Genomic DNA, 24,184 nt, shown 5'->3' on the forward strand with positions numbered 1-24,184 from the left:
GTCCAATGTGATGCGAATGAGTCCCGGGATAGCCTGGGTTGTCCCTGACTTCAGACCCTTGGGCGGCTCCTGTTGCTCCTGTAGGCCACGCTGCGTTTTCAGTGTTCTCTGAACCTCAGCGTCTACCTTTTGTTTTAGTCGTTAGTAGTTGGCTCTGCTCTAGAGCGAAGAGGTTGCTGTCCCGGGGTTGACTTGGGGTAATTCGTGTGCAGTGTGTGTGCGACAGGTCTCTTCCTGTCCCTCCATCCTGAGACCTGGACAGGAGGGACTGCAAGTTCCCTTCCACTCACTCATGCAGTAAATGTTTACTGAGTGCTGTGAGCAGAGTGAGACGGAATCTGGGGCGAGCTGGAGGTCTGCACCAGCGTCTGCCTCCCACTCCAGGGCGCCTGCGTTCAGTCCCGGCTCCGGCTCACTTCCCGCTTCCTGCCCCGCACACTGGGAGGCAGTGGTGATGGCTCCAGTGACTGGGCTCCTGCCCCCCACGTGGGAGGCCTGGGTGGAGTGCCCAGCTCCTGGCTCTGGCCCAGCCCTCCATCCACTGTGGACACTGGGGAAATGAGCCAGTATATGAGCTCTCGTGTGCGCTCTCACCACCACCCCCCTCCCGTGTGTGTGTGTGTGTGTGCGTCTCAAGTAGCTTTTTTAAAAAATTGAAAGAGAAATAGTTGTGAGGGACCCTGGGGAGAAGAGGAAGCCGGGCGATGTGAAAGGGTCTTGGGCCCCTCATGTGGGAATCCTAGAGGAAGCTCCTGAATCTGGCTTGGCCCAGCCCCAGCTGTTGCAGCTGTCTGGGGAGTGGCCCAGTGGACTCAGGTGCATATATGAATCTGGAAGGGAGGAAGGAAGGGAGGGGGGGGGAGGGGGGAAGGGAGGGAGGAGGGAAGAAAGAAAGGAAGGAAGACTAAGGAAGGAAGGATGGAAGAAAGACTGACTGCCGGTTCTGTGGCAAAGCCCTGGCCTGAAGCACCGGCATCCCATTTGGGTGCCGGTTTGAGTCCCAGCTGTTCCACTTCCAATCCAGCTCTCTGCTAATGGCCTGGGATAGCAATAAAAGATGGCCCAATGCACCCGCATGGGAGACCTGGAGGAAGCTCCTGGCTCCTGGCTTTGGCTCAGCTCAGCTCTGACTGTTGCAGTCATCTGGGGGGGTGGACCAGATAGAAGACCTGTCTCTCTCTCTCTCTCTCTGGCGCGCACGCTATCTATTTCTCTCTCTCTCTCTCTCTCTGGCTCTACCTCTCTTTATAACTCTGTCTTTCAAATAAATAAAATAAATCTTTGGTGGTGGTACTGGGGGACCCTCCAGAGAAAACCAGGATGGCATTGCTTCTACTTGGCGAACAAAGGTCATTAGGCTTTGCCCAGGACGTCATCTGACATCTAAAACGTCCTTTTGCCAAGTCTCTCCTAATGGCTGTAGGTTCTTTTCTTTGACTTTGGAGGAAATGTTTCCAACACAAGATTTCTCGTGTCCTGCCTCTCAGCCTCCGCCATTGCTGCTCGCACAGACAGAGCCGGATCCAGTCTTCCTAACATTTCGTCCTCTTTCCCCCACCTCCAAACTGTGGGTGGACTCGCCACCACCGTGTCAGATGAGATTTAGGGCTTTCACACGGATAACAGGGCCAGGGTGGAATGACCCCCTCGACGTCATCATCCCGAGGCTGATTGGAAAACGGGCACCGTGGTGCTGGAGGGGACTGTGGTGTGAGTGGGAATGCCGGGTGGCCCATGTCGTGAGGCGGCACCGGGGAGAGCGCTCTCAGCTATGAGAAGGTGGCGGGACCTGGACGAGGGGAGTGGCTGCCTCCCAGGGCAGTGTAAGCTCCTGGACCGAGGGCCTGGGGAGTTCCCCGGGGAGCGTGGCTGCGGTGGCAGCTGCCACTCGGCTCTGTACACCAGCAGGGGTGCATGGCTGCTTCCCGGGGCCTCCACAGGTCCCTCCTGCACGGCTGGTGGCCGCCGGCAGCCTCAGCCACGGTCATGAGAGGTGGGCTTGCACCGTGCCCTTTTCCCTCTGCGCGTCTCGAACCTCCCGTAGCTGCTGTCCAGGAGGCCGTGGGTTCCGCGTAGCTTCTCTGCGGCAGGCACCTTTCTCCATCCTTACTTTTTTTTCTGCAAGATAAGCAGGAGGCCGATGCCGCCCTCAGACTGGAGGCGGGCCAGTCCCTGTAGAGGGAGACCCTGCAGGGTTCTGACCTGCTCAGCCTTGTCCTGGGACGCGAGGTGGCCGGGTTGTCGTGCGGCTGTTGACGGAGGAGGCGGGAGGGCGGCACAGACACTGTGGTTTCCACCTCTCGGCAGGTTCATCCCCGTTCATGGACGCGTTAACAGCCAATGGGACGGCCAGCATCCAGACGTCTGTTACGGGAGTGACAGCCGGGAAAAGGAAGTTTCTTGACGACAGGAGAGAGCAGCCTTTTGACAAGCGGCTGCGTTTCAGTGTGAGGCAAACAGAAAGTGCCTACCGGTACAGAGACATTGTCGTCAGGAAGCAGGATGGCTTCACCCACATCTTGCTGTCCACAAAATCATCCGAGAATAACTCACTCAACCCAGAGGTGAGATGCCCTTCCGGGGCCCGGCCGTGCCCCGCTTGGCTGAACTGGCGCTCTTCCTTGTGCTCCTTCCGAACCCCAAGCTGCCCGCCCCAGGCGGGACGTGGCGGGGACGTGTGGCAGCCTGGCTCCTCTTCATGCTGGCAAAGCTGGGCCCACAGCCGCGTGTTCCTGGTGTCCGTGTGCTTTCTGCTGGGAACCGGAGCTCTGATCGGGGAGCTGGGAGCTGGGCCTCCCTCGGGTCACATGGGGAAGGGTGTTCGTGCACAGGCCTTGCTGTAGCTTTCGTCAGGCTGTTCACGGGGTCTTTACTCGAACAAGAGAAGGCCCCTGGGTCCCAGCCTCCAGAATATTTTCTCCTGGTTCCCAGTCTGGTTCCTCTTCAGCATTGTGGCAGAACCTGGGCCCCAGGATCTCCCCCCACGGGCCCGTAGCTGCCTAGGCTTCCAGAGGCCGGCGGACACGTGCCTGCATCCACACTGGGAGGATCCGACCTTGCACGTGAAGTCCTGCTGGTTTTCTGCCTGTGTGCAGCTAGGGGAAGGTTTTCTGCAGACGGGAAGACCCCACTGCACGAAGTCCGTGTGTCTGGCCAGGCTGGGGCTGGTCCTTGGTACGGTTTTAGACTACAGAGTCTGTTCATTGGTTATTTTTAAGTGCTTCATAGAGATCATCTTGAATGATTTCGTGCCCTTCTAAAATTAACTTCCCATGCTTCTGCTTGTGCTTCTACTTAACACACTTACATACCACACCATTTAGGTTTCCGTCCCAAGTGTGGTAGGCTGGTTAAAAAAATAACTAAATAAATAAAAAATAAAGTAATAGAAGACGTTTCTTTGAACTGGATAAATGTGCCACCTGCTGTCCAAACTGTAGAAGTGCCCAGGGGTGGAACAGGTAAGTTGCTCGCCACTCTAGTTTCAGTTCACCGATAACGGGTTACGTAGTTGGAGTTGTACTCCATCTCCCGCCTCCTTATCTCTGGTTACAGGAAATTGGAAATGTGCGGCCTGTTTAAAGGCTGGGAGCTGGGGCGCGCTGTGTCTTGCCCTGGGGTCCCCTGGTGCTAGGGTGTCTTCAGGATCCTGTCCCCAGCAGACGCTCTGCCACTGTAACGTCTGGTTGCCTTGCAGGTCATGAAGGAAGTTCAGAGCGCCCTGACCACAGCCGCTGCCGACGACAGCAAGCTGGTGCTGCTGAGCGCCGTGGGCAGCGTCTTCTGTTGTGGTCTCGACTTTATTTATTTTATACGCCGTCTGACAGACGACAGGAAAAGAGAAAGCACTAAAATGGCAGAAGCTATCAGGTACGCAGCAATGCTGTCTGGCGGGCTTTGTTTCGTTGTTTTGAGCGCTGGTTTGGTGTGCCGATGCCCAGTTGACCTGGTCTAGATGGCAGTGTTGGGAGAAGATGTGCGTCGTCTTCCCCGAGAGGCTTTAGCCAGGAGTGGTTACATCGCCCCCTTCCTGCGGGCCTGCCGGGACTCTGCGCTGGCCTTGGGCACACGGCTGGCTTCAGGGCGGCCTTAGCCCAGCAGCGCGCGGGCGTTCTGATGACAGAGCCGTGGACGGCGGCGTGCGGCCGGAGTTCCCTGCGTCGGTGCTGGGAGTGTGAGGACGCGTTCTCTTCCACATGACTCAGCACGTGCTCGGCGCTGAAATAAACGGCCTGGCTTGTAAGGCAAGCTGGGTCCATAACCGCACATGGGAAGTTTGTTTTTTTAGCACAAGCAGGGCGCACTCCTCAGCTCATCCCGAGTTCCGGTCACACAGACAACTGCATATTGCAGAGTGGGAACGAAGACATCCCCTCTCCTCCATCTCCCCCGAAGGTGTGCGTGCCCAGCTGTATTTTTCCAGTCTTTTAAAAATTTTGTTTTTAATTTTTAAAATGTTTTAATTGCCAAATAACAATTGCTTATATTTATGTGATGCAACATGATGTTCTGAAATGTGTGTATGGAGGGAGTTCAGAAGTTCCTGGAAAATGGAGTTTAAGGACATGCACATTATCCATTAATTTCTTGAATCTCCCTTTATCACATGTGATCTGGCAATGCCTGTCCCTCTCCCCCAGGGGTAGGGCCAGGGCCGAGGGCCCCTCTGGTGGGCTGTTTGGGGCACCTCTGGGAGGTCTGTCCCTGAGAGATGCCCTGGCCTGGTCCAGATCGACCCGATCAGAAAAGAGGTCCCACGCCCACCCCTGCAGTCAGTGTCCCGGGCACTCAGGGGACCACAGAGCTGTGCTGATCAGCCCAGTCAGTCAGAGCCCAGCCTCAGGACCACATGTGATCTCTTTCAAAATCAAATGAGATGAGCTATTCCTTAATCTTTGTAAACATTGCCACTTCTTAGACTGTCCTGCGATACTTGTGTTTTCGGAAATAGAAATTTTGTAATCTGGTCCCTGGTCTCACAAGTAATTCCAAGCTTGTGGTAATGAGCTGGCGCCACCTCGCTGTCCAGCCTGAAGTTAAACTGCTTGATCAGCGCTCAGCGGGTACACGACCCGCTGCGCCGCCACCTCGTGGAGTGGCCGCGTCTTCCATGCGTTCAGCTGAATTCGCACACAGCGTTCTGATCGCGGTGGCTCGGCTGTAATAAGGAAGTAGGAAGTGTTGGCCCAGCCCTTGGAGCCTTGGCTCCGTGCTCCTGAGCCCCACTTGTAAATCTTGTGGGTGCCTCACCCCCGTGTGACGGGATTGCCTCTGACCGGTGCTGGGTTTGTGGAGCTGGGATTCACAAAACCGGGGGAAAGTTGGGGCGAGGTGGAGCTGGGTGTAGACCGCGCGCGCTGAGCCTGCGGTCAGGTGGGTTGTTCGCGGCAGCTGCCCTCTCCCCTCCGCGGAAGGCAGGGTGCTGTTCTTGGAGCCAGCCAGCCCTGCTCCAGGGAAATCCCCTCTTGTTTAAGGGAACATGCTTTTGCAGATGGGAGTTTTCTTAATAAAGCCCAGGCTGCATCTGAAAAATAATTAGTTACCCTGCATCCCTTAACCTTTCCTCTTGCTCATTTGCACATAAATTAATTTTATCCGGATGAGATCAGCTGAGTGCGCAAAAGCTCTGTGTATGTTTTTTGTTTCTGCGGTGTCTCCTCTCAAAATCCTTAAAACTTGGAGACAAAGCACTTGGCTGTAGGGAATTTCCCAAAGGAACAGGGAAAGGAGGAGGATGGTGTCTGGCGGCCAGTTCTGTGCCCTGAACTGCTGGCCCACACCCCCGTGCAGAGTGACCGCCACGAAACAGTCCCCAACCAGTGACGGAGCCAGGACGCCCGGGAGGCAGCCAGCAGCATGAGGCCTTGGAAGTCTGTGGGAACCTGCAGGGCGCCCTTGGGCGAGCGGCAGATCTGAGGGGGGAACAGCCAGTGAGTGGACTGCCCTGACCTTGACCTCTCCCCTGCCCAGTGCTTCCTACTGCAGACGGCCGAGGACCGAGGGAAGCGAGAGCCCAGCAGATACAGATGCCAGCTGGCTTTAAACCCCGGGGCCTCCACCCCAGCCCGTTCCTGCCTAGACAGCTGTCTTGGCTGAGCAGCTGGGTACCTGTGAGTGAGAAAATGTGCTCCCCAGGGGGCATTTTAGTGCTGTCTTTCAGAACTAGCTTTGTGACTAAGCCCGCCCCATCTCTGCCGTACCCAGCACAGCCTTTAACGGTCCATGGATCATTCAGAGGAAATGAGTGTGGATCCAGTCCCGTGCCTCATGTACATTTAAGTGGCCATGCGCTTCGATTTTAAGGTTTTTTTTTTTTTTTAAGATTTATTTTATTTATTTGAAAGGCATAATTACAGAGAGGGAGAAATAGAAATTGATCTTCCATTGGCTAGTTCACTTCCCAAATAGCCACAGTGTCTGGAGTTGGACCAATCCAAAGCCAGGAGCCAGGTGCTTCCTCTGGGTCTCCCATGTGGGTGCAGGGGCCCAAGCACTTGGACCATCCTCCACTGCCTTCCCAGGTGTATTAGTAGGGAGCTGGATCAGAAGTGGAGTAGCTGGGACTTGAGCTGGTACTCATGGGATGCTGGCATGGTCCTGAATTTTTAACAAAATGAGTTTGTGTGTGGGCAGTGTTCACCCCAGGCATCTCAGAGCTCACACCAGTGTGGGCAGTGTCCACCCCGGGCATCTCAGAGCTCACACCAGTGTGGGCAGTGTCCACCCCGGGCATCTCAGAGCTCACACCAGTGTGGGCAGTGTCCACCCCAGGCATCTCAGAGCTGAGTTTGTGTGGACAGTGTCTACCCTGGGCATCTCAGAGCTCACACCAGTGTGGCCATTCCTGGCCTCCAAGCACAAACACTGGTTTGGGTCCTTCATACCACTTCCAGAAGGAGCCCCTGGTCCCAGGTGAAGCTCCCAAGTTCCCACTAAGCAAAAACAAAACTGTAATTCTCAAAAAAACCACACACGTCTGCAGCCTGTCAGTCCATCTGTTTCAAGGCCGAGTTTTGTTTATCACAGCCGCACTTTGCCATGGGGACAGCAGTGCCACACGAAGTCCTCACTTCCCTTTACTGTTTCCCTGTGGAGTCATTGTGTCGTAGGCGAGGTGGGGTCCAAATTCCTATTCCAGGTCCTTGCCTTTTACCTAGAGAAGCATTCTAAGCACAGGCACAAACACAGGACACAAAATGATAAAAATCTACTTACAGGGCTGGCACTGTGGTGTAGCGGGTTAGGCTGCAGTCTGCAGTGCTAGCATCCCATATGGGTGCCAGTTCAAGTCCTGGCTGCTCCACTTCCGGTACAGCTCCCTGCTACGGCCTGGGAAAGCAACAGAAGACAGCCTAGGTCCTTGGGCCCCTGCACCCACAAGGGAGAACCTGAAGAAGTTCCTGGCACATGACTTTGGTCTGGCCCAGCCTGAGCCATTTGGAGAGTGAACCACAGCAGATGGAAGATCTCAATCAATCTCTCTCTCTCTCTCTCTCTCTCTCTCTCTCTCTCTCTCTCTGGCTTTGAAATAAATAAGTAAATCTTTAAAAGAAAAAAGTCTATTTACAAGGTGAGGAAAACACACGCACACACTGGTCAGGGATAGAGTGGGCCAGGAAGGGAGAGCGTGGTAGAGAGAAGTACAGTGCCTTAGCACCTGTCTGGTCTGCAGAGAGAACCCCTCCCAGTTGCTGGCTGCTTATGCGCTTAGAAGGGGAGTGCTTACATGGTTACTGCCCCAGGTCCCAGGCGAGGGGAGATGCATCCTGGGAAAGGATGACTGATGAGCGAATAGGGTTCCACAGGGCAGGGCAGGTGTGGCTTCCAGCTCACGGCCCCAGTCTGGCTTCCTGCCTTGCCCCATCTCGTTGCCCACTCAGATTTGTGACCTTCAGAAATCTGACCAGAAATCTTTCTGACCATCATCTTCTTCTGCATCTGCTTCCTGCTGATCCGGGGCCATGGCCCTTGCCATCCTGGGTTTGGAAATCTCTTCCCATCTCATCTAATGATTCTGTCTTATGAGCTGGAGGATTTTCCTCAGCCAATGGTCATCGTATCTTACTATTTCCTAAATAGTGGGTACCAGCAGACTGCCCCTGTGCAGGTTACATAGAACCATAAAGATTTTTTAATGTCTTTTCCAGTGAGCACACCTGTGTCAGAGCAGAGGTAACAGGCTCTGCTAGTGACTGCACGTGCCCCTCCCTGCTCTGTCGGTGTGTCTATGCAGAGTCCTGTCAGCCGTCTGGGACGGCCTTAGAGTAGCCAGAGTCGAAGACTTGCTGTCCAAGCTGGCCTGAGTGCAGGCTGTGTGGTCCAAAGCAAAAGACGGATTCTAGAACTGGCTTCACATGGCATAGCAGGATGGTCTAGTATTACATCAAAAAAAGTCACTAAGGAGCTTTTCCTGCCCATAGCAGCTTCCAGAGGGAATCAGGAGAGGTGGGTAAGACCTGGCTGCGTTGAAGCAACAGCCTTGAGATGAGAAAAGCAACAGCTTCACAACCTTTTTGCCTCTAAAAGTTATTTAAGATCTTTGATTGGTTCGCAAGAGTAAGGCAGACTTCTCTTTCCTGTGTACCTGCAAAGACTCCAGAGGTGACAGAGTCCTTGACGAACAGATCCAGGCAGCACCTGGTAGGGTCTTGCAGTTGGTGTGAGAGGGATCTGGCACTGGGAGAATTGTATCGCCATACTCCGTCAGAACCTTTGGAACCTGGCCTGAATTCTAATGTGCTTTATCTGATCTCGAGTCTGAATCAAAGAGGATGTCAGAGGTGAGGAAAAGCCTCCCATGCAGCATCTCAAATGGACTGAGCTGTAGGGCAGCCGTAGGCACTGTCCTCATGCTGAGGAGGGCAGCAGGCAGTAGTTCACGCCGTGTTTGAGGCCTCTTGGCAAACCTTAGCTAGAATTTTCTTAAGACTGTGATTAGCCTTTTCGACTTTACCTGGTGACTGAGGTCTCCAGGAGGCACGGAGATAAGAAATCTGTAGAGCGGTAGCGACCTGTTGAATTGCTAGCAACAGCGTGCAGTCCTGTTTCTTTAAATACCCAAGACACTATTTGTGTTAGAGCTCCTCTTCCCAGATGGGTGAAGTCGCGTATTTCCCTAACGCTCGTCCACTGAGAGGCCGTTGGAAGCGTAACCTCTGACCACAGTCCACCATCGCTCTCATCTTCACTGTGACCTCACTGTGGCTGGGCCATGCCATCTCTGGCTCTATATAGTACAGGTTTAGTTATCTCTATAGGCTGAGCTATGAAAGCCATTTCTAGAGCCTGCCGTGTAGCCACTCTGGTCCTTCGGAAGGCAGCCTGTGGCTCTCTGTCCAGTAAAGAGGGTCTGGGTCAGGACACTTGAGAGCCTTATATAAGGGTTGGCTGTCTGTCCAGATCCCGGGATCCATATTCTACAAGATGCTGCCCTTCCCAGGAACGTCCTCAGCCGTGTTTTGTTTGCGTCTGTGGTCCTGTACGTAATACAGCTTCCTTTCTCTCGAGTGAAAGAGCGTGCTTCCCTGGGGTCAGCGTACATCCTGGGTCGTTCACCTCTTGCGTAGAAGTCGGGGCCTTTGTTGGAGGAGCTCTGGGTCCCCGTTCTCGCAGACCTGTGTCTAAGGGCGTGCAGGAGAGCGCACCCTCTGGGGGAGGGCTTGGCAGAGCAGGGTGAACGGGAACGACTGCCCCTTAATAGCCCTGAGGTCCTGAACTAGTCTGTGTTCCCCATCTGGTTTCCAAAACAGGCAGAATAGGAGTTTTACAAGAAGACTGACATGGAGCCAAGAGTCCACGTTTGAAAAACTTACTAATCAATCGTTGAAGTCCCTGTCTGGTTCCCGGTTACACGGGACGCTAACACCGGTGAGGAGGTGCAGTCCTCTTTTAAGAAAACTGACAGGCAGAGTGTGTGTAGCAAATCCGGGTGTTCCCTGATCGCAAACGTGAGGATCTGCTTTTTTTTTTTTTTTTAAGATTTTATTTATTTACTTGAGAGAGAGTGTTACAGACAGTGAGAAGTAGAGACAGTGAGAAAGGTCTTCTATTTGCTGGTTCACTCCCCCAAATGGCCACAACGGCCGGAATTGAGCCGATCCAAAGCCTCGAGCCAGGAGCTTCTCCCAGGTCTCCCACGTGGGTGCAGGGCCTAGGACCTGGGCCATCTTCCACTGCTTTCCCAGGCCATAGCAGAGAGCTGAATCGGAAGTAGAGCAGCCAGGACTCGAACTGGCACCCACATGGGATGCCAGCACTGCAGGTGGCAGCTTTACCCACTATACCACAGCGCTGGCCCCTGTTTTTCTTTATTTAAATATTTATTTATTTATTTGAAAGAGTTACACAGAGGAGAAGAGGCAGAGAAAGAAAGAGTCCTTCCATCCTCTGATTCACTCCCCAGTTGGCCAGAACAGCAGTAAATGCCAGGAGCTTCTTCTGGGTCTCCCAAGCGGGTGCAGGGGCTGAAGCACTTGGGCCATCCTCCACTGTTTTCTCAGGCCACAGCAGAGAGCTGGACTGGAAGAGGAACAGCCGGGACTAGAACCGGCGCCCATATGGGATGCCAGTGACGCAGGTGAAGGATTAACCTACTGCGCCATGGCGCCGGCCCCAGGATGTGCTCTTTTATTTCAGTAGGAAGATCATCCTACCTGGGGTCTGCCTCAATACTTGCTAACATTGAGTGAGTCAGACTTAGGAGAAATTAACTTCAGGGAAGCAATAGGGAAGACAGCAAATCTCTGTCAGGCAAAGAGTTGGACGTTCCGACGTAACTAAAACTAGTGAGGGGTAAGAACACCCTCTCTCTGACACACTAAAGCAAAGTAAAGCTTTGAGAGCAAGGTTTACCATTACTCTAACACGACAACCCTTTGAGGACACAGGACTTGCATGGGAAGTTAGTGCACTGTGTCTCCTGTTGATATAACAAATTATCAGTTTGGTATGAACTCTGTGATCACCTGAGGCCCTGGACGTGAGACGCCTAGGCTGTGGAAGCCTCCTAAGTCCCCCAACACCATCAGTCTTAGGGCCTTGAGCAAAGTGGAATTTCTCTTCTCCCTTCAGAGAAGGGACACCCCTCCTTGATGACGGCTGCTCTTTTTTTTTTTTTTTTTTTTTTAAGTCAGAGAAGGAGAGGCAGAAAGAGAGAGAGGTCTTCCATCCGCTAGGGCACTCCCCAACTGGCCGACACGGTCAGAGCTGCCAGGAGCTTCTTCCGGGTCTCCCATGCAGGTACAGGGGCCCAAGGACTTGGGCCATCTTCTACTACTTTCCTGGGCCATAGCAGAGAGCAGGATCAGAAGTGGAGCAGCTGGGACTTGAACCGGCACCCACATGGGTTGCCAGCACTGCAAGTGGCAGCTTTACCCACTACGCCACAGCACTGGCCCCAGTGACTGCTGCTTTGCATTGGGCATGGACCACAGAGGTCCTTCATGGAGAGACTCTCCTGGCTTCCCACACCTGAATCGCTCTCCTGTGGGCCTCTCAGCCAGATTCCTAGGCCGAGTGCTGCTGCCGTAACTGCCGTCTTACTCTGCTGTGTGGACGGCTCCCTCTGTCGAGCACCCCGTCTACACTAGTACTGAACACCTGAGTGCTGTCTTGACCACGTGGCTCAGGGGGTTTGGGGCCCCTTGCAGGTTTTGAAGCTGTACTCTTGGAACTGAGTCCTTAGGAATGCCTGCAGAACTGAGCAGCTCAACAGTCTCCTCACAGGATCTGCGAAGACAAAACAGACGTGGCTTCCTTCAAGCCGAAGTATGCTTAAGCATGGACTTACGGATTACTTTGGTGCCTCAGAATCTCTTCTTGCAATCCAGAGTGGGGCTCCCGGATGTAGCCAGCCCAGTGAGAGGGCTTCCCACAGTAATCTGGGGTGTTACCCATTGCCCCTGATATAAGGAACTCACCGTGCCTGGGGTAAAACGGCCCCCAGGGGACTTAAGTCGTGAAGGGGCGGTGTACCCAGAGACAAATCCGTGTGATACATTTCCCACAAAACTCCAAGTAAGAGGCTGCTGCCGCCATCACTAGAACACATCTAGGAGGCATAACCTCATGCCAGGAAGTTCCCGGGTGACAGACTCCGCACCATGGAAGCAGCCAGCAGAGTGCTAGGTGCATCTCTGGGCCTTTGCACCTGCAGGTTCTCAGAGTTCATTCTGCCATGCCTAAGGCTGTGACCTTAGGAGACACACCATCAGTGAGGTCCTGGGGACCCACAGGAAGCAGGTAACTGGCACCTGAGATGCCTATCTGGGCATCCAAATATTGAAAGCCCCTTTATACCATCACCAAGGAACTTTATCCCCAGGAAGCATCAAAACCCCACAACTGGAGTGCATTCCTGAGTGGTAAAAACCAGCATAACGCTGGTGGGAAAAAAGCACTGCTGACCAGGAACGCGGCAGGTGATCTGCTGGGGGAGGTCTATTACCCATCTTCCAGGGAGGGCCGATGGCCCCAGGGGGCCGCCATGTTGGCAGCCACATGTTTCACTTGGGGCTGCATATTGGAGGCGGAGTCCTCTCCCTTCTCTGGATGTGGCACCTCCACCGTGTTGGAGATGGGCGTTCCACCTTGCACCCTGTGGTAACAGAACCGATTCCAATGGCAAATGAAAAACCACGCGCACTGATCTGAACAAGGGAAACACCATGATGCAAAAAAATTTTTTAGATTTATTATTTTTATTTACGTGAAATGCAGAGTTAGAGATCTTCCATCCTCTGGGAGCTCCCTAAGTGGCCGCAACAGCCTGGGCCAGGCCAGGCCGAAGCCAGGAGTCTGGAGCTTCTCCTAGGTCTCCCATCGAGTCTCCCATGGGCACATCTTCTGCTGCTTTGCCAGGTGCATTAGCAGGGAGTTGGATGGGAAGTCAAGCAGCCGGGTCTCCAACCGGTGCCCATGTGGGAGCCGGCATGGCAGACGGAGGCTTAGCCCTACACCACAGCGCTGCCCTGGCAGTGTCTTTCCTGTGAGGCAGGTGGAAATGGAGCTACTCTGGGCCCCACCCCCCAAATGCTTTGTATGAGGCCACTGTGGGGACGCTTCAGGCTGGGGTATCAGCTGAGGCTAAGAAACCTATCTCCAACTTGGCCTTTGACCCCAGATCCTCAAAAGGCCACACAACGGAAGCAGCCTCAGGCACTACCCGTAGCTTGTTTGAAGATCCTGTCTGAAAGGCCAGCTGTGCCTGCTCGTTACCCCCAGTGTGATCCTGTAACAGTGCCTGAGGCGGCCCCTGCGCTCAGTGCAAGGATCCTGCAGGCCTTGTGGGGGTGGGGCGGGCTGAGGTCTGCACCAGGGCTGCTTGATTCTGTCCCCCTCCCCCGCCGTCTACACACAGGCACTCTGCACCCTCCTCACCTCCCCCAACCTGCCTTTTCCAAAAACTCTGTGCCCCATCCTGTCAGTGTCTGGGGTGGGAGGGACTCTCAGAGATCAGGCACAGTGCTCCGGCTTTGCCGTTGCCGACTGGTGGTGCGCATCTGGCTGGTGATTCTTGGTACTCGAGGTAGAGTCGGATCGCAAGTCGAGGAAGTGAGAAGCTCTACTCCTTAGTTTGGATGTGGAACTCGGGCTGCCTCAGGGCTTGTCTTCTGGTTTTTTGTTTGTTTGTTTGTTTGTTTGTTTTTTTGGTGGGTGTTCATCTTTTCTTTATCATTTATTTATTTATTTATTTGAAAGGCAGAGTTAGAGAGCGAGAGCGAGAGAGCGAGAGAGAGAGAGAGAGAGAGAGAGAGAGAGCGAGAGAGAGAGGTCAACCATCCGCTGGTTCACTCCCCAGATGGCCTCAGCAGCCGGAGCTGTGCCAATCGGAGCCAGGAGCTTCCTCCAGGTCTCCCATACGGGTGCAGGGCCCAAGGACTTGGGCCATCCTCCACTGTTTTCCCAGGCCAAGCAGAGAGCTGGGTTGGAAGAGGAGCAGCCAGGACTAGAACTGGTGCCCATATGGGATACTGGCACTGCAGGCGGCAGCTTTACCCCCTACGCCACAGTGCCCCCCACCCCCCACCCCCTTCATCCTTTTAGACTCTGCATTCAGTTTGACAAGAAGCAACCTCAGAGCATAAAAGACCTCCCATTTGGGGAAGAACGTGCATAGTCCCAGGATGGTGTGGACCTCAGCCCACCCTAAATTGAAAGCCAGCCTACCTTTCCACACTGATCCTAAAACAAATCCCGAAACAGCATTGGCTCTGTTTAATAAGAGAAACCACAGCTCCGGGAAGGCTGCCCCAGCCTGACCTTGCTCTCCACCGGCAGAGCTCCCGCTGCACGTGGTAGGACGCAGGTGGCATACAGGCGTGTGCCTCACTCTGCTTGCTTGTGCACCTGTGTCTCGAGCTAAGCCTAGAAGCCTCGGCAGTGGTCACGTGGCACCTCCCACAGGCCCCAGGTGAGGGAGATACATCCTGGGAAAGGGATATGTGACTGACAGGCATCTCGTCGACGCCAGCTCCCTCGGTCTGGTGTAGCGCAGGCTCAGGAAGCCCTGTGGATTGCAGAGATTCTGGGAGCGGCCCGCGGCCCCAGGCCCAGCCCCGGGCGCCCAGGTTCCTGCTCTTCTCCCTTGCAGGCAGGCTCAGCGCGCACTGGCCAGGCGTGCCCAGGGACTGTGTCTTGCTGCACTGGCCAGGCATGCCCAGGGACTGTGTCTTGCCGGGTCTGGTGAAGCCTCTGATGTCCATAGGCTCCTCCTGCCTTCCAGGGGAGAAAGGCAGAGGAGCCAGATGGGTGGTCCAACAGCCCCAGAGCCTCTGTAAATGCAAAAGCTGCCGCAGGCGGCCTCCAGGCTGTCCCCCAGCCCTCCTTGGGCACAGTGAATAAATCCGGGGTCCCAGCGTCCAAGAGGAGACCCAAAACAAATGCCAGGGCTAATTTCTGCAGCTTGCATCTCACTGGATTTTTTTCATACTAGGTTACCTTATGATAATATGTATTATATGTAATAATATACGATTTAAATGGATTTTTTCCATCTGCTCAGATATGCTGTGTTTTGAGTGACCCCCCCCCCATTTGTTTTTTTGTTCTAGAAACTTCGTGAATACTTTCATTCAGTTTAAGAAGCCCATCATCGTAGCAGTCAACGGCCCGGCCATCGGCCTCGGCGCGTCCATCTTGCCTCTCTGTGACGTGGTGTGGGCGAACGAGAAGGCCTGGTTCCAGACGCCCTACACCACCTTCGGGCAGAGTCCCGACGGCTGCTCCACCGTCATGTTCCCCAAGATTATGGGAGGCGCCTCTGTGAGTACCTCGTTCTAGAAAGTGCCGCGAAGACATGGCGGTGCCGCTTGTGCTGTCAGTATGTCCCCGTGTGCTGCTCAGGGGGCTTCCTGCCAAACACACGCGTTGTGCAGACTCTGACTCGGTGGCGCGCTCCTGGCCCCGTTCTGTCTCGCCTCCCCCCCCCCCCCCCCCAAAGACCCTCACTCAGGGAGGAGCTGTGTGGCGGCGTAATCAACCCTGACCCCCACGCCCTGCAAACACCCACAGTCTGCCCCAGAGAGCAGCACTCCCACCCCAGAACCCGACCTAAAAGCTGCACTTTGAGGAGAAAGCAGCGAGGGAGCAAAGCTGTGTAGGATAAGAGGGCTTTGTTATTGATGTGAAAGGCAGTTACAGAGAGGGGGAGAGAGGTCTTCATCCGCTGGTTCACTCCCAGTGCTGAGCCAGACCAAAGCCAGGAGCCAGGTGCTTCTTCCAGGTCTCCCATATGGGCACAGGGGCCCAAGCACTTGGGCTGAGCCATCTCCTGCTTTCCTAGGCCAGGAGCAGGGAGCTGGGTCAGAAGTGGAGCCACTGGAACTTGAACCTGCACCCATGTGGGATAATGGTGTCACAGGTGGTGGCTTTACCCGCTGTGCCGCAGTGCCGGCCCTTTTCTAATTGTTTAAACAAATCCATCGGGATAATGCTTTATCGGGGCTTGCCTGCCTCTCATTGCTTGGTCTGGAAATAGAGCAGGAGGGAGTGTCATGCCGGCCTCTCTGGAAGCAGGCACGGGAGAAGGTGTGGCAGGCTGGGGGAGCCTGTTGGAGTGGGGAGAGGGAAAAGTGGAGCCGTAGCAGCTCAGCAGCCCCCGTGGCCTGTCCCGGTTCCCCATAGTAGATGACTGTTCGTTTATGTCCGTCATCCCTGGGGCCAGGTGGCTGGTTGTGCCGCAGGAGTCCCCAAAGGAGCTGCTGGGCATCTGGCTCCTGACAGCGCAGCCTGCGGCCGGGGCAGCAAGGCCTCCCTGGGAGAGGCTCTCGGCGGCCCAGCTGTGCGGCCTCACTCCTCCTGCAGCCTGGCACACCACGGTGGATGGCTGACCTGGTGTGCAAAGTGGCCACTCTGCATGGGGCTGGGGGCAGGTGCCCACTCTGCTGCCTGCTACCAGAGACTCCCCGCGCATTGTGCCCGCGGCGGCAAGCCCTCTTGTACTGTCACCCGTGAGAATGTGAGCTCGCGGACGGCCCCCAGGCTCAGCCAGCTAGGGAGCAGTCCGGCTCCAGAATCCCTTTTCTCACCCTCCTCTCCACGACTCCCTGTCACCGACTGCTGTCTCAGATGGACTGGAGGAAGCAAGGTTCGGTAGATGGGGCGTTTCATCGGGGAAGGGTGGGGAGCAGGAACCAGGCTGGGCTGAGGGTGGAGCTGAGCTTGGCCGGCCCCCAGGGAGTTCTTGAGTCTGTGGCCCCCCAAGGGACCCGCCCAGGTGTGTGGACACCCGCGGAGCTGTCCCTGCTGTCAGCGCAGCACCTGGGCAGTACACACTCCCTGCCTCCCAGATGAAGATGGGCTGTGATCTGTGCCACTGGCCTTGTCCTTTCCCCAGGCCACCCCCACCTGACGCTCTGCAGTCTGCGGTGGAGGCGGTATCAGTGAGGTTTCTCTGAAGCCATCTTGCGTCACGGAGGGGGTTCCAGACGGCTGGTGTGGGGCAGGCAGCAGAGGCCCAGCTCATTTGGGAGTGGCTTCTCCAGAGAAGCCTGAGATCTGGGCATCCTGGCCTCTCCCGCTGTGTGCCCTGTAGGGACCTGTGACGCTGGTGCAGACACACAGGGCAGATCCGGGGGAGCAGGAGACACACTGGCCGGGGCACCACGCCGGGGCCACTCGGGAAGTGTTGTAGACACTGTGGTGGACAACGGAAGGGGCGCTGCCACCCACGTTCAGGGTCCTGCTCGGCACGAGGCAGGGGAGGCGCCCAGCGAATGGCGAGGCCCTTCCCCGGGGTTCACCAGCAAGAATGGCCCTCCTGGGCGGCTGAGAGGTCGCCTGGCTGCAGCTGCCCCATTCCCTGTGCAGCTCCCAGACCCCGTCCAGCCCCCTCGCCTCGCCCCCTTGTGCTGTCTTTGTGTCTGAACTGAAAGAGCGCTATTTGACTTTCCTCTGACATTGCTCATTTGGGTGAATGGTTACACAACACCTAACTTTAAATATATAGGGGCCGGCGCTATGGCGCAGCAGGTAAAGCCAGACCTGGCGGCTCCACTTCCAATCCAGCTCTCTGCCGTGGCCTAGGAAAACAGTGGAAGGTGGCCCAGTTCCTTGGGCCTCGCATGGAAGACCCTGAAGAAGTTTTGGATTGGCACAGCTCCAGCCATTGCAGCCAATTGGGGGTGAACCAGCAGATGGAAGACTTCTCTCTCTGTCTCTCCTTCTCTCTCTGTGTAACTCTTTCAAACAAATAAATCTTTTAAAAATAGAGATAGATAGATAGATAGATAGATAGATAGATAGATAGATATAGAGAGATCTTCCATCTGCTGGTTTACTCCTCAAATGGCTGCAACGACCAGGCCTGGGCCCTGGGCCAAGCAAGAGCCAGGAGCTTCATCCTGGTCTCCCAGGTGGGTGCAGGGGCCTAAGGACTTTGGCCATCTTCTGCTTTCCTAGGCGCATTAGCAGGGAGCTGGATCAAAAGGGGAGCAGCCGGGCCCCGAACTAGCACCCATTTGGGATGCCGACATCACAGGCAGGGGCTTAACCTGCTGTGCCATAGCACTGGCCCCTGCATTTGGTTGAGCAGTTGATGTAAGAGCCAAGCCATCAAGAGTGGGCTCCAAGACGCCACCCGAGGGGCAGTCATGGCCACTGGCCACTGCATGTGTTGAGACTGGGTCACCAAGGCCGGCCTCGGATGCAGAAGCGTTGAGTGGTGGTTCCCGCCTGCCTCCAGTCCACGCAGGCCTCGTTTTCCCAGGGTGGTTTTATGCATGGAGGGAGCTCACTCAGAGCATTGAGGACGAGGTTGGAGGCTAGAGAGGCCAGTAGCGTTTCAAGTTAACGGTAAAAAGACTTTGCTCATCTAGATTTTGCTGTCGGGTCTGACCCCTTGATGAGATCATAGCTAAGCTTTCCACGTCGCTTTTCGTAAAGAAACCAGTGGCCTGGACCGTTGCTTTCCCATCTGGCCGATGGCACTCTGCAGGCTGCTCACCTGAGTAGCCCCCAGCGGCGGTGGCCGGAGTCCAGCGTTTGCGTGCGTCTGGCCCGAGATGGGGTTTTCGGGATGGGTCTTCTCTGCCCGCCCCCCCTCGGCACTTCACGTCATCACGACTCCTCTTTGCTTCCAGGCCAATGAAATGTTGCTCAGCGGGCGGAAGCTGACCGCGCAGGAGGCCTGTGGCAAAGGCCTGGTCTCGCAGGTGTTTTGGCCGGGAACCTTCACCCAGGAAGTCATGGTTCGAATCAAGGAGCTCGCCTCGTGCAATCCAGTTGTATGTCCGATGAGTTCTCTCCCCGGGAGTCCTGTTCCTAATGGGCAGCCTTTCTCTCCAGATAGCTCGCACACGGGACAGGACTTCCAAACCCTGGCATAGATAGAAGCTACACTGGGCCACTGCTCCAGACCTGCTCACCGGGCCCTTGCTTCGCACATGCCCAGGAGCCAAAGGAATGGACTTCAGTCTGGAATTGAGTCCCTGGCGATGTCCTGGGAGAGCCCACGCGGAGTTCCATTCCTCACCGGGGCCTCCCACAATCACATTTAGTGCTTCTGTTGCCCCTGCAAGAGGCCACGCGTTCTGCTCCACGTTCAGTCTCCCAACACAGGATGAGACGCGTCGTAGTCTCCGCTCCCCCAGCCCTACGTCAGGTCCCTTCTAGAAAGTGCCACGGTGTCGGAACAGAACCCGTGCGCTGGAGGTTCTCCCGGGCTGTTCAGGTTCAGGTGTAGTCCAGAGCTCTTCCCCGAGAGCTCCTCCCTGCCGTGTGGCGCTGTCCTCTGTGTGGGTGGTCTCGGGTCCCGGCTGACAGACACACGCCTTGCTGACGCGTGCTTGTCGCCGCAGGTGCTGGAGGAGTCAAAGGCGCTGGTGCGCTGCAACATGAGGGTGGAGCTGGAGCAGGCCAACGAGCGGGAGTGCGAGGTGCTGCGCAAGATCTGGGGCTCGGCCCAGGGCATGGACTCCATGTTGAAGTACCTGCAGAGGAAGATCGACGAGTTCTGACGGGCGGGCGGCCGGCCTCGATCACGTCCACCCGTACATAGGAAGCAGGCCTGGAGACATCCAAGCTATTTATTATGGAGGAGTTTTTAAAGTACTGTAACTTTAAAATAAATAACTACAAAACTCCTTTGTCCACCGTCATTATTTTGTACTTATCTACACACAAGAGTAAGTGTAGCTGCTCCTGGAAGTGCCGAGTTTGGTTTTCTTTGGCTAGTACTGTATTTTAAAAAAAGAAAAAGAAGTGTGTTTTGTTTGAGTGGCAGAAAAGTCTGGAATAATGTTTGTTTTCCTTGGTTTTTTTCCCTTTCCTTCTAGAACACAGACTCTAAAGGGGGGATTAGCCATCTTCTGTCCCCCTGCCCCAGGTAGAGACACAGAAAGAGCTGAGATAGCGCCTTTGTCTCCCAGAAGGGACACACAGGTCGGAGTCTGACTGAGCCGGAGCCCCCGGGGGCCCTGTCCTCCGGAGCGCAGGCTTGGCGCCCGCGCTGAGGGCGTGGGCAGCAGGCGGCTGCGACCAGCTCTTCCCCAGTTAACCCGGGGAAGCCGCTGTCGCTCAGAAAAAAGCTGGTTTTGCAGTATTAGTGAGTCACTGAATAGCTCAAGCCTGAGTAAGTTACAAGTTAGCCTTAGTGGGTTTTAAATAGTTTTTCTGACCCTCTTGAAAAACATAACTACATAAGTGCTTCTTGTTGCTGGGTGAGAAATACTACTTTATATACAGTTTTGGGTTTCTATTTGCAGATATGATTGATGTATTACACCAAAAAAAAGTATTTTTATGTTTATAAAGTGTAATTTTTAGGTTCACTTGGAGTATATTTTATTTAATAAGTTAAAATCCTTTGGCACACTATTAAATGCAAGAACTTTCCACACACACACACACACACACACACAGGACTGCCTTCAGTCGGACAGTTCTGGTCCTGGTCTCTGCTCTTCCGTCTGTATAATAAACCCAGTGCAGCGTGGTGCTCTAGAGCGCCCCCTGTGCATACACGCGTGCATTCCTTTCGGGAGCGGGGACTGAGTGCCCACCGCAGGCGCCTAGGGTTAGGCGGCCTGCAGGGCTTGCAATCCTATTGAATGTATGAAGAATGAAATAAAATCAAAACCCTATTTTTGTACAGTTTTGCAGTTTATACGTAGAGCTGACCACCTCCCCGGCCACGCGGAGAGCTGTACAGTGTATAAACCTGCCTTTGCCTTGGATGGATTGGTACAGTATTTTTGCATCTGTGGGACCTACTTTTTCGTTCCGTAGTTTGAACTATATATAAACTGTACAATCTGTAAAGTTTTTATAGAATAAATATTCAGCTGTGAAAACTGGTTAAATAAAACTAATATTTCTTAACACATCTGAGATGTGGCTCGTGCTTCTTCGCTTGTGGGGGTTCTTGGGAGTTTCGCCTTTCTGATGAGAGACGCACAGGTGTGTGGAGCATGGCGGGGTGAGCACACCTGTGCAACTCCCCGGCTTGGAACCAGGACGGAGCCACCATGTTCCCCGCCCCTCCCCCACCATGTGTCAATCATCCCCTTGTTTCTCTTTCAAAGAACATACTCCTCAGGTCCATTCACTGGTTCTGCCTGGTTCCGCCCTTTCCACCACATCGCGTGTAAAGCCTCTTTTGCACTTTTAACTCAGCACTGCAAGAGAGTTTCCTCTTCCTGTGGAGTTGTAGCTTACTCCCTCTCTACACGAGCCTGCAGCTTGGAGGCTTTCATTCCATCTCCCAGGTAAGAAACTGGAAGCACTGGACACTGGGCTCAAGTCCCCACGAGCACCTGGTCAGGTAGGACCTGACTTCTAGCCCAGGTCACTGGCAAAGCCCTGACCCAGCCTGGGAACTGACTCGGCGGCCGCCCTCGGGATTGGGGTATCCACATCCCCTCTTTGCTGCACACCTTCCACTTCCGCATTGGGAAGCAGAGTAGGAGGAGCGCTGGCAGTGCCGGTGAAATTCTTACGTTCTTGCCAGGGGTGGTTGAGCGTCTTTAGGTGGGTGGGTGTCAACCTTGATTCAGCTGTGGAGAATTACCAGGAGCTGTCAAAATACACAGGGAAAACCTGGGCCCAGACGCTCCCATCTGTAGGCAGTCACCCGAATGAACTCGAAACAGGAAATACACAGTAGAGACGTGTGCAGTTCCCAGCAGTGAAGGTTGGGCCTGACACGTGTCTGTCGTAGAGATTCCAGACGGTCCAGGACTCGGTGATGGCTGGGCCTGACACGTGTCTGTCATAGAGATTCCAGACGGTCCAGGACCCGGTGATGGCTGGGCCTGACACGTGTCTGTCGTAGAGATTCCAGACGGTCCAGGACTCGGTGATGGCTGGGCCTGACACGTGTCTGTCGTAGAGATTCCAGACGGTCCAGGACTCGGTGATGGCTGGGCCTGACACGTGTCTGTCGTAGAGATTCCAGACGGTCCAGGACTCGGTGATGGCTGGGCCTGACACGTGTCTGTCGTAGAGATTCCAGACGGTCCAGGACTCGGTGATGGCTGGGCCTGACACGTGTCTGTCGTAGAGATTCCAGACGGTCCAGGACTCGGTGATGGCTGGGCCTGACACGTGTCTGTCGCAGAGATTCCAGACGGTCCAGGACTCGGTGATGGCTGGGCTTGCTCTCCTTTCTGCTTCTTGGTGACGCCAAAGCACTAGCATTCAGTGGGCGCCAGGCCTCAGACTGCACGGTTTGCTAGGAAAACGCGGTGCGACGAGGCGCACCACAGTTCCCAGGCACCCCCAGCATCACCAGAGGAAACTTGGCACTTGGTGTGCTGGTGGCTGGGCTGGAGGGTCCGCAGGGGGAGGTGGACCTCATGCCTTTCCAGCTTAGGACATTCTCACAGTGCGCTTCCCAGGAGGCGACCCCACTGTTTAGTGGGGGGTGTGTACAGCAGTGAACAAAGTGGACTATCTGGAACTCCGCTGAAAACATGATAAAACAGCTGGCACCAAACCTCCATGATACTCTTTAAAACTTTGAAAGGCGCCATAAACTGGTTCTCCGATGGATCAGGCTGTGTCCCCTGGGTGTGCAGACTGCACAGCCCTCTGGGAAGCAGAGGTGGGCTGTAGCATGAGGGCTAGCAGTGACAGCGCCGCCACGCCCCGCCGTCTGGTGAACACTCGCCCATCAGCTTGTTCTGAGAATGCTCGCCGGGTATCAGTGTGACGGCACAGCTTACAACAAGCGCACTTGCGAAGTCTGTGATAGGCTGGCTGAGTGTGAGTGCTGTTCAGTCCTGTGAGGGAGATGGTGCACAGGAGGGTGTGCTGGAGCCAGGCTGGAGCCCTGGGGCTCAAGGCAGGGAAAGCAGGGCCCCGGGGGCCTGCGCCAGCCTCCTTGGCCTCCTCCCTCTTGTTTGGCTACACACACACACACTGTCTCTGGTGCTCAGATGTACGAGTGTCACAGGTCCTCTGAGCAAGCAAAGTATGTTGCAGAATTGGCACCCACCAGAGTGACACATGTCAGACGAGGGGCGACCCCAGGGATAGAGGACTCTGAGCAGCTGGTCTGTTCCCGCCGGTGGGAAGTGCCAGCTCCCTTTGCCCACATTTCCATCTGGTGGCCCAAGTGGCGGCTTTAACTGCCACACCATAACGCCAGCTCCCATTCATGTGTGTGTGTGTGCGCACGTGCATCACCTACATGGAACCCTGGCTGGGAGCACTAGACAGAAGGTGAACAAGGAAGCAGAAGTCTTGAGCAACATCACAAACCACCCCGACCCGGCTCGCATCCACAGAACGCTCCAGCAGCAGCAGAGACGTTCTGTTCCCGTGCACTGCACGCCAGGGCTCTGGGCAGCCGACCAAATCTCAGCTGAAAAGTACTGAAATCACAAACTGCGTCCTCCAGCCACAGTGGAATGAAATGACAGCAATGGAAATCAGGAGCATTCAAGAGGATGTGGAAATTAGACAGACATTCCTAAACAACAGGCCGGAGGGGGACCACAAGAGAAGAAAATACTTCACAAGACACAACAGCAAAACACATGACCAAGCAGGTAACAAAATTCCTATACTAAAGAAGTAGAAAGGCCGGCGCCGTGGCTCAACAGGCTAATCCTCCGCCTGCGGTGCCGGCACCCCGGGTTCTAGTCCCGGCTAGTGCGCCGGATTCTGTCCCGGTTGCTCTTCTTCCAGTCCAGCTCTCTGCTGTGGCCCAGGAGTGCAATGGAGGATGGCCCAAGTGCTTGGGCCCTGCACCCCATGGGAGACCAGGAGAAGCACCTGGCTCCTGGCTTCGGATGGGCGCAGCACCAGCCGTGGCAGCCATTTGGGGAGTGAACCAACGGAAGGAAGACCTTTCTCTCTGTCTCTCTCACTGTCTATAACTCTACCTGTCAAATAAATAAAAAATAAAAGAAGTAGAAAGATGACTCAATATTATAATCGTCTACCTTAAGAAATTAGAAAAAGAACAGCAAACTAAACTAATAGCAAGTAGAAGGAAGGAAATTAACAAAGCAGAAATAAGCGACATGGAGAATAGAAAAACCGTAGAGAAAAATCAACTAAACCAAAAGGTGTTTCTTTGAAAAGATCACTACAGTCGATGCAGCGTTAGAGAAAATAGTCACACTACTACAGTCAGGAATGAAAAAGGAGACAACACTAGCTACCTTACAGAGACAGAAAAGATTATAAGGAAATACTGTAACACTATACAGATCCGACAAGCTGGGGGAAACCCAAGACA

At 54.7% G+C, this 24,184-nt stretch overlaps 1 protein-coding gene and 1 pseudogene across 1 annotated transcript in view; both read left to right on the forward strand.

Moving 5' to 3' along the window:
- Positions 1-20,826, forward strand: part of CDYL (chromodomain Y like) — a 147,204-nt gene extending 126,378 nt beyond the window's left edge. Inside the window, exons 3-7 of the mRNA XM_062184230.1 lie at positions 2,308-2,564; positions 3,698-3,870; positions 15,051-15,261; positions 18,579-18,722; positions 19,296-20,826. Coding sequence (XP_062040214.1) covers positions 2,308-2,564; positions 3,698-3,870; positions 15,051-15,261; positions 18,579-18,722; positions 19,296-19,454 — 944 coding nt within the window. The 3' untranslated portion in view covers positions 19,455-20,826. The remainder of the gene's footprint in view (positions 1-2,307; positions 2,565-3,697; positions 3,871-15,050; positions 15,262-18,578; positions 18,723-19,295) is intronic.
- Positions 20,827-22,625: 1,799 nt separating this feature from the next.
- LOC133756396 (small ribosomal subunit protein mS37-like) overlaps positions 22,626-24,184 on the forward strand; it is a 34,030-nt pseudogene continuing 32,471 nt past the window's right edge.

The sequence above is a fragment of the Lepus europaeus genome, chromosome 3 (assembly GCF_033115175.1).
Source record: "Lepus europaeus isolate LE1 chromosome 3, mLepTim1.pri, whole genome shotgun sequence".
In the NCBI taxonomy this organism is placed as follows: Eukaryota; Metazoa; Chordata; class Mammalia; order Lagomorpha; family Leporidae; genus Lepus; species Lepus europaeus.